Source organism: Sminthopsis crassicaudata, chromosome 1, assembly GCF_048593235.1.
Source record: "Sminthopsis crassicaudata isolate SCR6 chromosome 1, ASM4859323v1, whole genome shotgun sequence".
Lineage (NCBI taxonomy): Eukaryota > Metazoa > Chordata > Mammalia > Dasyuromorphia > Dasyuridae > Sminthopsis > Sminthopsis crassicaudata.
In genome coordinates, this window is record NC_133617.1 from 660,614,596 (window position 1) to 660,628,286 (window position 13,691).

The window sequence follows — 13,691 nt, forward strand, 5'->3', positions numbered from 1 at the left end:
ATATAATCAAAAGTATCTATTTTGTGATCACTAATGATCTCTAGTTCTTCTTTGGTCACAAATTCCTTCCTCCTCCACAAATCTGAGAGGTAAAGTATCCTAATTTCTTCTAATTTTATAATATCATTCTTTATGTCTAGATCATGAGCCTATTTTGACTTGATCTTGGTATACTTCCTGCCATACTAGTTTCCAATTTTCCCAGCAGTTTTTGTCAAATAGTGAATTCTTATTCCAAAAGTTGGGGTCGTTGGATTTGTCAAATACTAAATTGCTATAGTCATTGACTATTTTGTTCTGTGAATCTAACCTATTCCACTGATCAACTTCTCTGTTTCTTAGCCAGTAACAAGTGGTTTTGATGACCACTGTTTTATAATATAGTTTTAAATCTGGTACAGCTAGGACATCTTCATTTGATTTTCTCTTCATTAATTCCTTTGAAATTCTTGACCTTTTATTCTTCAAGATGAATTTTGTTATTTTTTTCTAGGTCAGTAAATTAATTTATTGGGAGTTTGATTGGCATAGCACTAAATAAATAGATTAGTTTAGGGAGTATTGTCATATTTATTATATTTGCCCAACCTGTCCAAGAACACTTAATATTTTTCCATTTGCTTAGATCTGACTTTATTTGTATGGAAAGTGTTTTGTAGTTTTGCTCATATAGTTCCACTTCCTGACTTTCCCTTGGCAGATAGATTCCCAAATATTTTATACTATCGACAGTTATTTTAAATGGAATTTCTCTTTGTATCTCTTGCTGTTGGATATTGTTAGTGATATATAAAAATGCTGATGATTTATGTGGATTTATTTTGTATCCTGCAACTTTGCTAAAGTTGGGGATAATTTCCAATAGTTTTTTTTTTTTTTAAGGGCATTTCATTTTATAAATGAGAAAAATCTCAAAGAGTTTCAGTTACAATGTAAAAGGCAAAACCTGAAGAAGAAAGCATATCTCTCCTTATTTCAAATTTAGTCTTCTTTCCACTGAAGATGTGTACTCTTCTCCGGCTGGATTATAGACTCTGAAGGGGAGTGAATTACCTTCAAATGTTCTACATAGTCTATAATGGGTATTTAATAAAAGTGTATTTACTTGACTTCCATTTAATTTTAACCAGTTTTATTAAATATACTTAATCAAGTACTATATCAATGGAAGTTGTAATTTTTTCAGTCCATTAGACTGGAATGCAAGAGGAAATCAATGAAATCATTTGGCTGTTTTTATGTATTTTCAGGTCCTTGGTCCGAAGATCGGAATATTTTCAGTATGCCTAGGGGCCCACATTGGATTGGCAATGGCAACATTCTTGAAGCAGGTGGCAGCCACAGTCTGCATCAATGGTTTCTTTTTTGCACTTGAAAGGCATATCAAGTATAAAGATGAGCACATTCGTGCAGTTGATGCATTTCCAGAAAAGATAAGAATAAATGATTTGGGGCTATTAGAGTTATATCACACGTTAGGAAACCCTCAAGAAGAGGCAAATAAGCATTCTCTTTTGCCAGTAGAAAGGTCCCAGGGTCATATCCTATTCATTGTTGGAGAGAAGGATAAAAACTTAAATAGCAAATCTTATGCTGAGCAAGCAATGGAGAGGCTGAAGAAACATGGGAAAAGCAATGGCACCCTACTCTCCTATCCGGGAGCTGGGCACTTGATAGAACCTCCCTACTCCCCCTTGTGTTTGGCCTCATGGAACCCTTCTCTCGTGAGACCTATCTTTTGGGGTGGTGAGACCATCCTTCATGCTGAAGCCCAGGAACATTCCTGGAAAGAGAGTTTGAAGTTCCTCAGATGTCACCTTAGCCCAGCCAGCATCAGCAAACTATGAGATCTTTCCCAGATTCTGATACATTGCTGGGCACAACAGTCCCTTAATAATATTTGTAGAATTAAATTTGAAATAAACTTCAGGGATGTAGATTTGACTGGATTAATAAAAGAAATATCTTTTTAAAAATTAGTTGTAACTATCCAAAAGGGGAATTGTCTGCCTCGGGAGACAGAGAATTATCAATGGAGGTCAACATTTAGAGACTGAATGACAATTTGACAAAATGCTGAAAAGATCTAACAGGTAGAGAGTTGGACCTGAAGTCAGGAACATCTGAAAGAAATCTGGTCCCAGACATTTAATAGCTCTATGACTCTGGGCAAGTAATTTCGCAGCTATGTGCTTCAGTTTTCTTGTCTGTAAAATGAGGATCATAATAATATCTACCTAAATTCCTTCTCTCTTCTTCCTATATTCCATTCTCATGAGGATAAAGGGAGAGGATATTTTCAAAACAGTTTGCAAATCCTAAAGTGCTTTATAAATGCTAGCTATTTCTTTATTCTATTCTTCTATTATATATTTTAAGTACAGGATTAATTCAAACCTTGTCCAGAAGTTCATATTTCTCTTATCTTTTTAACATCTCAAGATTTATGACTTTTACTCTTCATGGGAGTCCATAAGGGATAAAGGAAAGATGTGATTTTCATTTTTTGAAAGTTCAAGTTAATTTATATTTATACCAATATCACATAGCAATCCAAAGTAATTATTTTTTGCTTTTCTAAGACTCTTGCAAAGAACTAAGTATATTTACCTGTCAATAACTGATCAAATAAAAAAGAATTAAAGATATATTTTCTCCTATTTGACTAACTTTCTTATTTAAGTATAGAGCATATTGATTTAAGGATAATTACTGATTTGAAGGCACAGTTACGTTGATTTGGGAAACATTGAATTGACTTACTGTCAAGATTTCAATAAAATGACATTGGAAAAAAACAAAAAACTTCACCACTTAATGTGACTCATATCCTTTGATTACTACCGAAGTTATTCCCATGGCACAGTTTTGCCACTGCACAATTTATGGAAGACTCACCACTTTTTTAAACATAAGATTTCATGGGGCCAACATACTCTGTGGACAGTCAGTAAACATTAAAATCTGGTTCTATCCTCAAAGTCCTTCCCAATTGCCACACAAAAGAGTCTCTCAAGTAAATATGAAGCTTCCAAATTTGGATTTATTGAATAAGGTAACTAGAATTGTAAAGTGGAAAGAACACCAGAATTTTAGTCAGATCTGCTACCTACTATGACCTTGGGCAATAAACTTACTTAATTTCTTGGTGTATCATTTATAACTTAATCAGCTAGATTAGTCCACCTGTAAGATCTCTTCTATCTCTTATATGAACAAGCCCTTTCCTGAGTCAAGGATGAATTCCATTCATCTTATATCCACTGAGGATACATAAATATATCCCCCAAATGACTAACGTTTCTAAAAATCCTTTTGACACTGGGGCTCATCATCTCCACCCCTTTCCAAGCACTGCTATTGCCCATTGATAATCTAGTGCCAGTCTGTAAAAATTATTTTGAAGTACTAATAAACTGCAAGAGGCATTAGAAACAATGGAAAAGGAAGGGCAGTCTACTGGCTTTGGCTGACATACTGGCTATTACAACAAAAAGCCCTTGCCATCTTTCCTTCACAATGACAATAACTGCACATTAAAAAAATATATATACATATATAATATTTTTATTAAAGCTTTTATTACTTTAAAGCTTTTCATTTTTAAAACATGCATACATTTTCAACATTCATCTTGCAAAACCTTGTGTTCCAAATTTTTTCCCTCTCTTTCCCTCACCCCCTTCCCTAGATGGCAAGTAATTCAATATATGTTAAACATGCTCAATTCTTCTGTACATATTTCCACAATTCTCATGCTGCACAAGAAAAATCAGATCAAAAGGGGGAAAAGTGAGAAATAAAACAAAATGCAAGCCAACAACAAAAAAAGAGTTAAAATATTATTTTGTGGTCCACACTCACTCCCCATAGTTGTCTCTTTGAGTGGAGATGGCTCTCTCCATCACAAGACCATTGAAACTGGCCTGAATGAATCACTTCATTGTTGAAAAGAGCCACATCTATCAGAATTGACCCTTATGCAATTTGCTATTGCTGTGAATTAAAGCACATTTTGCATAGCTATCAAGTATAATAGAAACATTTTTTTTAAATGTCAGGATGTTTTGGATTTCCTAGAATTGCCAGAGTCTCCAGAAATGTTATTTTGAAAAGACAATGCATGTTCACTGTTTATGCAGTTGCTGCATGTTTCTGCCCTTCTCCCTGACTTACCCAGTGCAGGGTACATTCAGTCACACAAGTTCCTTCGCAGTTAGGCAGACTGAAGAGTCATTTCCCAACTTGCCCAAGCCACATACCCCTATTCTCTCCTCCAGCCTGGCAAAGCAGCAGAAGCAACCATCTGGTGCTCAGGCATCATAATGTCAACAAAGGGAGTGAGGCATGAGATCGTGGGGACTAATCACAGTTAATCATGGGTTTAGCATCATGAGATAGAACTTTCACTCTCACAGATCCATAGTCCTCTCCTTCTTACACTGCCTTCCCCCTACCTCCAAGCTCAAATTAGAAGCAAATGAAGGTCATCCACCACAAAGAAACTAAGAGTTATACAGGAATCTTGCCACCTGGTCTGAAACTTAGCCTTTCTCGTTCCAACTAGAACAAACATCTTCTGGACCTTCTAATAACTGATTTCTGTTAACTATATTATATCCACTGAGAACAGATGTAGATGATTACTGGACCAATTTTTAAAAAACTTTATGTAAAAATTGGATGAGATTTTAGAATAAATATCATGAGTGATAAAGAAATGGTAGCCATTTGGATCTACATTTTTTTTTTTTGGTGGGGAGGTATGATAATAATTAAAAGCAAGTATTAAGATAAATTCAATTTTGAACCAGACTTTTGAATTATTGTATGACAAATGTTAAACTATGATTTGAAAAATAAACTTTTATTTATTTATTTATTCATTTTATTTATATTGCTTTCATGAAATATATTGATTAAAATATTTTCAAACCAAACAGATTTTATATCATTAATATAATAAAATCATTTTAAAATATTTTTATTGACATCCAGGATTTAAGTACAGTACTCCTTGTACTGTTTACAAGGAGGAAGCACTAAAATGTCACAACTCTCCTAAATTTACCTCCAAACAACCATAACAGAAAGTCACTAAACAAATCCTAGGACAGCAGAACCAGCAAAAAAATGGGGTAAGCAATCCTTGAGCTCAAGAAACTTGGAAAATCAGCAGGAAAAGTCTGTCTCATTCTGGTTAAAGAGAAACACAGTCCAGGGCAGTAAGCATCTCAGCAAGCCAGCAGCAAAGCAAGGCTTCCCTCAACAAAGCTGTGGTAGCTCAAAAGCCCCAGTGTGGTGGAGCAGGCAAATGCCAACACAAGGTAGAAGATGTGGTTAAATAATTTGTTCAAAGTCACATAGGCAGATTCATCACTCTTTCAACTACACTTTAATGAACAAAAAGTTCTGCATGGATATCCATGAAATATTTAAAACTCTATAGATTTTCAGTGCATTAGGAGAGCCTTTACAGAGTACTTGTGGAAAAATAAGTGAGTGTGCTGTTAATGTTTAACAACAACCTCTTCCAAAATAAAATGTCCCCTAGTGCACTTTTACATTAAATTTACATGATTAATATTTGCTTTATATCTTTCTTTTTTTGAGGCAAAGGGGGGTTGCCACCTCCCCAGTCATATGGCTAGTGTTAAGTTTGGGGGTTCATTTGAACTCAGATCCTCCTGATTCCAGATCTGATGCTGATGTAATAGAACTGTCTCCCTGATCTTTGTCGAGGGTGGACCACCTGGCCTGGGGAAATTCCTAAAAATGATCCCCACCCTTCTATCTGGTTCCCATAGGGAAACTCCCACCTCCAATGAATCTGGGAATCACTTTGGTTTGAGAAACAATCATCACCCTTTATTGATTTGAAAATTAGCCACTAATTGCTCCTTACCCCAAACCATGAAAGGCTAATAAAAAACAAGATTCTGTACCCAAATCTTTGCTATCTTCCTAATCAGTAACTAGCTTCCTGAGAGACTTTCTCTTTCCATTTTGCCAAAAACCTCTCAGAGATCAGGACTGCAAATTCTTTCACAAAAACCTATGACACTGACCTGAGATGCCCATCGCTGTTAGGGTGTCTTGATGAGGTTAGTGGCAGTCAGAGAGTTGGGAATCCCTTCTGGTCAGTGCAGAGGTTCAACATGAAAGAATTCATGAAACCTGAAATATTAATTGGCAAAAGTGGAAGTTTATTGTTGGATAGGAAGCCAGATTTGCTAAGAGAGGGACTTCTTTGGTGGCAAAGTTCTATGAGGGAAATGGAGGCTGGCTCTGAGAAGAGAATCCTTAATGTCTATAACCCAAAGAGGCCATTCTTGAGGTAATTGAGTAGGAGATAGAAGTCCAGGCTGAAGAGTTTCCATAGTTTCTACCTGTTCATTTACTTTTCTTAAATCAGTCAACATCCTCCATTTTCCAGATTTCTTTTTTTACAAAAACTACAGAGGAATTCCAAAGACTTAGAGAAAGTTGTAAATATCCTTGATCAAGTTGCTCCTGTACTATATCTAATAAACTAAGAGTTATTCAGGAATTGGCAAATGCTAACACAAGATAGAAGAAAAATTGAGGAAAGAAATTAGAGTGATGCAAGAGAATTATGAAAGAAAGGAGTCAACTTGGACAAAGAAAATAATTCCTTAAAAACTGCAATTGCCCAAAAAGGAAAGAAAAAAGTAATTGAAGAAAATAACTGGTTAAAAGTTAGTGGAAGCTAATGACTCTATAAGACATTAAGAATCAGTCAAACACATGAAAAAAGAGAAGAATGTGCAAAAGGCCTCATGGGAAAAACAAGTGTCCTTGAAAATAAATCCAGGAGAGACAATGTCCCAATTATTGGACTGTCTGAAAGCCATAATGAAAAGTACCACCTGAATAGTATCTTTCAAAGAAATATGCCCTGACATCCTGGAATCATAGAATAAAATAGGCATTGAAAGAATCCACTGATCATCTCAGGAAAGAATTCTCAAAATAAAAATTCCAAGGAAAATTATAAATAAATTTCAAAACTATAAGATCAAGGAAAAATAGCTACAAGTGGCCAGAAATAAACAATATGAATTATCAGGAAACCACCATCAGGATTACACAGGACTTAGCAGCTGCAACATTATAAGACCAAAGATCATAGAACATGATGTTCCAGAACACAAAGTACCTAGGATTACAACCAAGAATCATTATCTGTGGAAATTAACATAATACATCAAGGGATGAAAAAAAAAGCCATTCAACAAAATAGAAATATTTCAACCTTTCCTAAGGAGAACACCAGAACTAAGTCAAAAGCTTGATTTCCAATATCAAGACCCAAGAGAAGCACAAACAAATATAAGGGAGAAAGAAAATATAAGGGATTCAAGAAAACTAAACTGTTTACATTCCTCCATATGAAGATAATACTTATAATTCTTAAAAGTTTCATTACTAATAGTGAAGCTAGAGGGATGGATACAGGGTACAGGTATAAGGTGAATCTGAGGGAATGTCATAAAAAATGAAGGAATTATCAAGAAGAGTACACCATGTGCAGAAGAAAGAGGTGGAATGAAGTAAATCATACTCATATGATGAGTATGAAAGAACTATTACAATGAAAGGGAAGATAGGAGGGTGGGCAATGGACATTGCTTGAAGCTTATTTTTTATCAATATTAGTTCAAAGAATGGAATAATATAAAGAATCAGTTGAATGTAGAAATCTATCTTGATTGACAGGGAAATGGACAGGAAGGAGATTAAGTGAAGGTGGAGGTAGGGACTGAAAGGAGGCCATATTGGGGGAGATTGTAGATAGAGATAACACACTCGAGAGGAGGAAAAGGGGGATAGAAGAGAGGACAAACAGAGAAAAAATAGGATGGAGGGAGAGACACAGTTATCATAACTATGAACGTGAGATAAACTCTCCTATAAAACAGAAGTAGATATAGCAGAGTGAATCAAAAACCAGAATCATACAATGTGTTGTTTATAAGAAATATACTTGAAGCAGAGAGACACAAACAGAGGAAAGGAAAGGGGCTGGAACAGAATGTATTATACTTTAGCTGAAGTTAAAAAAAAAAGCAGGATAGCAATCCTGATCTCAAAGAAAAACAAAAATAGACTTAACTAAAAGAGATAAAGAAGGAAATTACATCTTACTAAAAGATGCCATAGTCAGTAAAGTGATATCAATACTATACATACATAGACCAAATGGTATAGTGTTTAAATTCTTAAAGGAGAAGTTAAGTGAGTTACCAGAAGAAAAAGACAGGTGAGGGACCTCAACTGTTCCCTCTCAAAACTCAATAAATCAAACTGGAAAAAATTCAAAAAGCTAAACAGAATATTTTAAAAAGTTAAATATGACAGATCTTTGGAAAAAATTGAATGGGAACAGAAAGGAATATGTTTTTCTCAGTGGTAAATAGTACCTATACAAAAATAGACCTCTCATAATGGCTAAGATAACAGGAAAATATAATGATAAGTGTTAGAGGAGATGTGGTAAAACTGGGTCACTAATATATTGTTGGTGGAATTGTGTCTGATCCAATCATTCTGGAAAGCAATTTGGAACTATGCCAAAACATCTGTAAAATTGTGCATACCCTTTGATCCATCAGTGTCTCTAATGGGCCTGTATCCCCAAAAAATCTTAGAAAAGGGAAAAAGACCCACAGGTGCAAAAATGTCTGCAGCAGCCCTTTTTGTAGTGGCAAGAAACTGGAAACTAAGTGAATATCTATCAATTATAAGGATTAATAAAATGATTTCAGAGAGGCCTGGAGAGACTTACATGAAATGATGCTAAGTGAAGTGAGCAGAATCAGTAGATCATTGTACATAGCAACAGTAAGATTATATGATGATCAATTCCGATGGACATGGCTCTTTCCAACAATGAGACAATTGAGGGATGTTCAAATGATCTTGTGATGAAGAGAGCCATTTGTACTCAAAGAGAAGACTATGGGGACTGAGTATGGATCACAACAGTATTTTCACTTTTATTGTTGTTTGCTTGCATTTTGTTTTCTTTCTCATTTTTTTCCTTTTTGATCTGATTTTTTTTTGTGCAGCATAATTGTGGAAATACATATATAGAAGAATAGCACCTGTTTAACATATATTGGATTGCTAACTCTCTAGAGGAGGTAGTGGGGGAAGGGAAGAAGAAAATTTGGAATACAAAATTTTGCAAGGCTGAATATTGTAAACTATCTTTGCATATATTTTGATAATAAAATGCTATTTAAAATAAAATTTAAAAAAGAAAAATTGACCATGTATTAGGACATAAAAACCTCACAATCAAAACTAGAAAGAAATATTAACTGCATTCTTTTTTTATCATAATGCAATAAAAGTTACATTCAATAATGGTTAATGAAAAGATAGATTAAAAATTAATGGGAAACTAAATAATCTAGTCTTAAACATTAAGTGGGTCAAAGAACAAATCACATTCACACAGTTTCAATGGTCTTGTGATGAAGAGAGCCATCTGTACCCAAAGAGAGGACTATAGGGACTGAGTGTGGATCACAACATAGTATTTTCACTTTTGTTATTGTTGTTTGTTTTCATTTTGTTTTCTTTCTCATTTTTTTCCTTTTTTTAATCTGATTTTTCTTGTGCAGCATAATTGTGGAAATACATATATAGAAGAATAGCACCTGTTTAACATATATTGGATTACTTGACATCTAGGGTAGGGGATGGGAAGAAGGGAAGGAAAAAAATTGGAACACAAGGTTTTGCAAAGGTAAATGCTGAAAATTATCTATGCATATGTTTTAGAAATAAAAAGCTTTAATAAAAAAGAACAAATCACAGAAACAAATAATTTTATTAAAGCAAATGACAACAATGAAACAACATGCCAAAATTTATGGGATGCAGCCAAAGAAGTACTTAGGGGAAAACTTATGTCTTTAAATTCTTATATCAATAAAATAAAAAAATAACAAATCAAAGCATGCAACTAAAAAAAACAAACTAGACAAAGTACAAATTAAAAATCCCCATTTGAGCATCAAACTGGAAATATTGAAAATTAAAGGTGAGATTATTTGAAAGTAAAAATAAAAACTATCAAGCTAATAAGCAATATAGGAGCTGATTTTATGGGGAAGAAATAAAACAATAAGATAGAAAAGACATTAATTAATTTGATTATAAAAAATGAAAGAAGAAAACCAAATATCCAGTACCAAAAATGAAAACAGCAAAATCACCACCAGTGAAGAAGAATTTAAAGAAATTAAGAAATATTTTGCTTAATTATATGTCCATAAATCTGATAATCTGAGTTAAACTGATGAATATTTATTAAAATACAAATTATCCAGATTAACAAATCTTAGGAATAACCCCATCTTAGGAAAAAATACTTAGGAACAAGTCATTAATGAATTTTTTAAGAAAAAAAATCTCCAGGGACAGATGGGTTCACAAGTAAATTCTATCAACATTTAAAGAATAATTGATTCCAATACTATATAAACTATTCGGGAAAATGGGTGAAGAAAGCATCTTACCAAACTTCTTTTATGACACAAATATGGTGTTGATATCTAAACCAGAAAAAAGAAATTATAGACCAATTTTTCTAATGAACATTTATTTTATTTTAATTTAAGTTAATATTTTTATTTTTAAAGTTTTTTATTTTCAAAACATATACATAGATCATTTTTCAACATTGACCCTTGCATAGCCTTGTGTTTAAGATTTTCCCCTCATTCTCCCTACCCCTCCCCCAGATGGCAAACAATCTAATATATGTTATATATGTTAAATCCAATATGTTAATCCAAATATTAAACATATTTATACAATTCTCTTGCTGCAAAAGAAAAATTAAATCAAAAAGGAAAAAAAATGAGTACAAAAACAAAATGCAAGTAAACAACAACAAAAAGCATGAGAATATTATATTGTGATCCACATTCAGTTTCTGCAGTCCCCTCTCTGGGTGTAAATGGCTTTCTTCGTCACAAGCCCATTGGAAGTGACCTGAATCATCTCATTGTTGGAAAGAGTCATATTCATCAGAACTGATCAGCGTATAATCTTGCCATTGCCAAGTACAATGATCTCCTGGTTCTTCTCATTTCACTTAGCATCAGTTTATGTAAGTCTCTCCAGGCCTCTCAGAAATCATCCTCCTGATCGTTTCTTACACAACAGTAATATTCTATAACATTCATTCAGCCATTTTCCAACTGATGGGCATCCACTCAGTTTCCAGTTCCTAGCCACTACAAAGAGGGCTGCCAGAAACATTTTTGCACATATGGGTCCCTTTCCCTTCTTTAAGATCTCTTTGGGATATAAACCTAGTAGTAACACTGCTGGATCAAAGAGTATGCAGAGTTTGATAACTTTTTGAGCACAGTTCTATGATGTCCAGGATAGCTCTCTGGAGATCCTCAGGATCAGTCAAAGTCCATGGTCTTTAGGAGAAGAAGTGCAGGAGGCAGGCAAGCTGCCATGTGGCTCATTAAAGATGAATCTTAGACTCTCAAGTTTGGAACCTGAAGTCTTCTCTCCTCAGCGTGCTTGATCAGAGTCTCTGATCACTGTCCCTCAGTCTTCCAATTCTTGCCTCCAATTATCTCACCACCATACATTCAGCAAGTGCCAATCATGAGGAGAGCCAGCACATTACCATATCATCTAAGTGTATGCTTATAGAACCATTATCTCACATTGAGAAGGTAATTAGCCTTACTGTGTTCTGCTGTCTTAGATTCAAGTACATCTTTTCAGAGTTCTAGCCCTCTACACAGTTCCAAATTGCTTTCCATCCACAATTCCACCAACAATGTACCTAATGAATATTTATGCAAAGTTTTTAAAACAAAATACTAGTAAGGCAACTACAGCAATATATCACAAGAATATACACTATAACCAACTGGGATTTATGCCAGGAATTCAGAGTTTGTTCAATATTAAATAAACTACCAACATAATTGACCACATCAATAACAAAGCCAAAGGATAGATGCTGAAAAAGTTTTGACAAAGCACAGCACTAATTTCCTGTTAAATACAATAGAAGGCATAGGAATAAGGAGAACATTCTTTGATAATAAGCTGTACCTATCTAAAACTATCAATAAGCATTATCTGTGACAGAGATAAAATAGAAGCCTTTCTAATAATCAGGAGGTGAAGCAAAGGTATTCATTATTACCACTATCATTCACTGTGATTCTAGAAACATTAGCTATAGCAATAAGAGAAGAAAAAAAAGTTTAAGGAACTAGAATAGATAAGAAAACAAAATTGTCACTCTTTGCAGATGATTTTATGATATACTTTTAGAATCTTAGAGAATCAACTAAAAAACTACTTGAAATAATTAAAAACTTTAGCAAAGTTGCAAGTAAAAGATAACCAACAAAGCCCATCAGCAAGATATAGAAAAAGAAATTCCATTTAAAATAACTGTAAACAATATAAACCATTTGGAAGTCTACCTGCTGAGACAAATGCAAGAACTATTATTAACATAATTATAAAATACTTTTCACACAAATAAAGTCAGATCTAAATAATTTGGAAAATAAGAAGTGATCATAGCCAAAGCAATATAATAAAAATGACAATTCTGCCTAAACTAATTTGCTTATTTTATGTCATGCTAATCAAAACACCAAAATTTTATTTGATAGAGCTAGAAAAAATAACAAAATTTGGAAGAACAAAAGGTCAAGAATACCAAGAGGATCGATTTTAAAAATACAAAGGAAGGTAGCTTAGCAATACTGGATTTCAAACTATATTATAAAGCAAAAATCATCAAAACAATCTGGTAATGCCTAAGAAATAGTGGTGGATCAGTGAAATTGATTAGGTATATAAAACACAGTAGCCAATGACTGTGTTTGATAAATCCAAAGATCTCAGCTTTTGGGATATGAACTCAGTATTTGACAAAAGCTGCTAGGAAAACTGGAAAACAATAGGATACAAACTAGATGTCATGTTGCATTCCAAGATAAGGTCAAAATGAGTATATGATTTAGTCATAAAGGGTAACACCATAAGCACATCATAAAAGCAATGAATAGTCTATCTGTTAGATCTGGAGGGAAGGGAAGGATTCATGATCAAAAAACAGAGAGTATTACAAAAATGTTAAATAGATAATTTAGAATATATTAAAAAAAAACTTTTTATACAAACAAAACCAATGTAACCAAGATTAGAAGGAAAGCAGAATGCTGGGAAACAATCTTTCTAGCAAGTGCCTCTAATAAAGATCCCATTTCTCAAATATATACAGAACCAAGTCAAATTTATAAGAACACAATCATTTCTCAATTGATAAATGGTCAAAGGATATGATGAAGAAATTAAAGCTATCTATAGGCTTATGAAGAAGTACTCTAAATCACCTTTGATTAGGGTTAGGTAAATAAACATAATTTTGAGATAACACCTCATATCTATCATATTGGTGAATATGACAAAAAAGGAAAATGATAAATGTTGGAGAGGATATGAGAAAATTGGGAGACTAATGCACTGTTGGTAGAATTGTGAAATGATTCAACAATTCTGGAAAACAATTTGGAATTATGCTTAAAGGGCAATCAAACTGTATATCCTTTGATCCAACACTACCTCTACTAAATCTCTATTCCAGGAAAAGGACCTTCATG

At 33.7% G+C, this 13,691-nt stretch overlaps 1 protein-coding gene across 1 annotated transcript in view; it reads left to right on the plus strand.

Moving 5' to 3' along the window:
* The window catches only part of BAAT (bile acid-CoA:amino acid N-acyltransferase), a 28,033-nt gene extending 25,385 nt beyond the window's left edge, over positions 1-2,648 (plus strand). The window contains exon 4 of the mRNA XM_074283017.1: positions 1,251-2,648. Within this exon, the coding sequence (XP_074139118.1) occupies positions 1,251-1,847 (597 nt within the window). The 3' untranslated portion in view covers positions 1,848-2,648. The remainder of the gene's footprint in view (positions 1-1,250) is intronic.
* Positions 2,649-13,691: the final 11,043 nt, after the last annotated feature.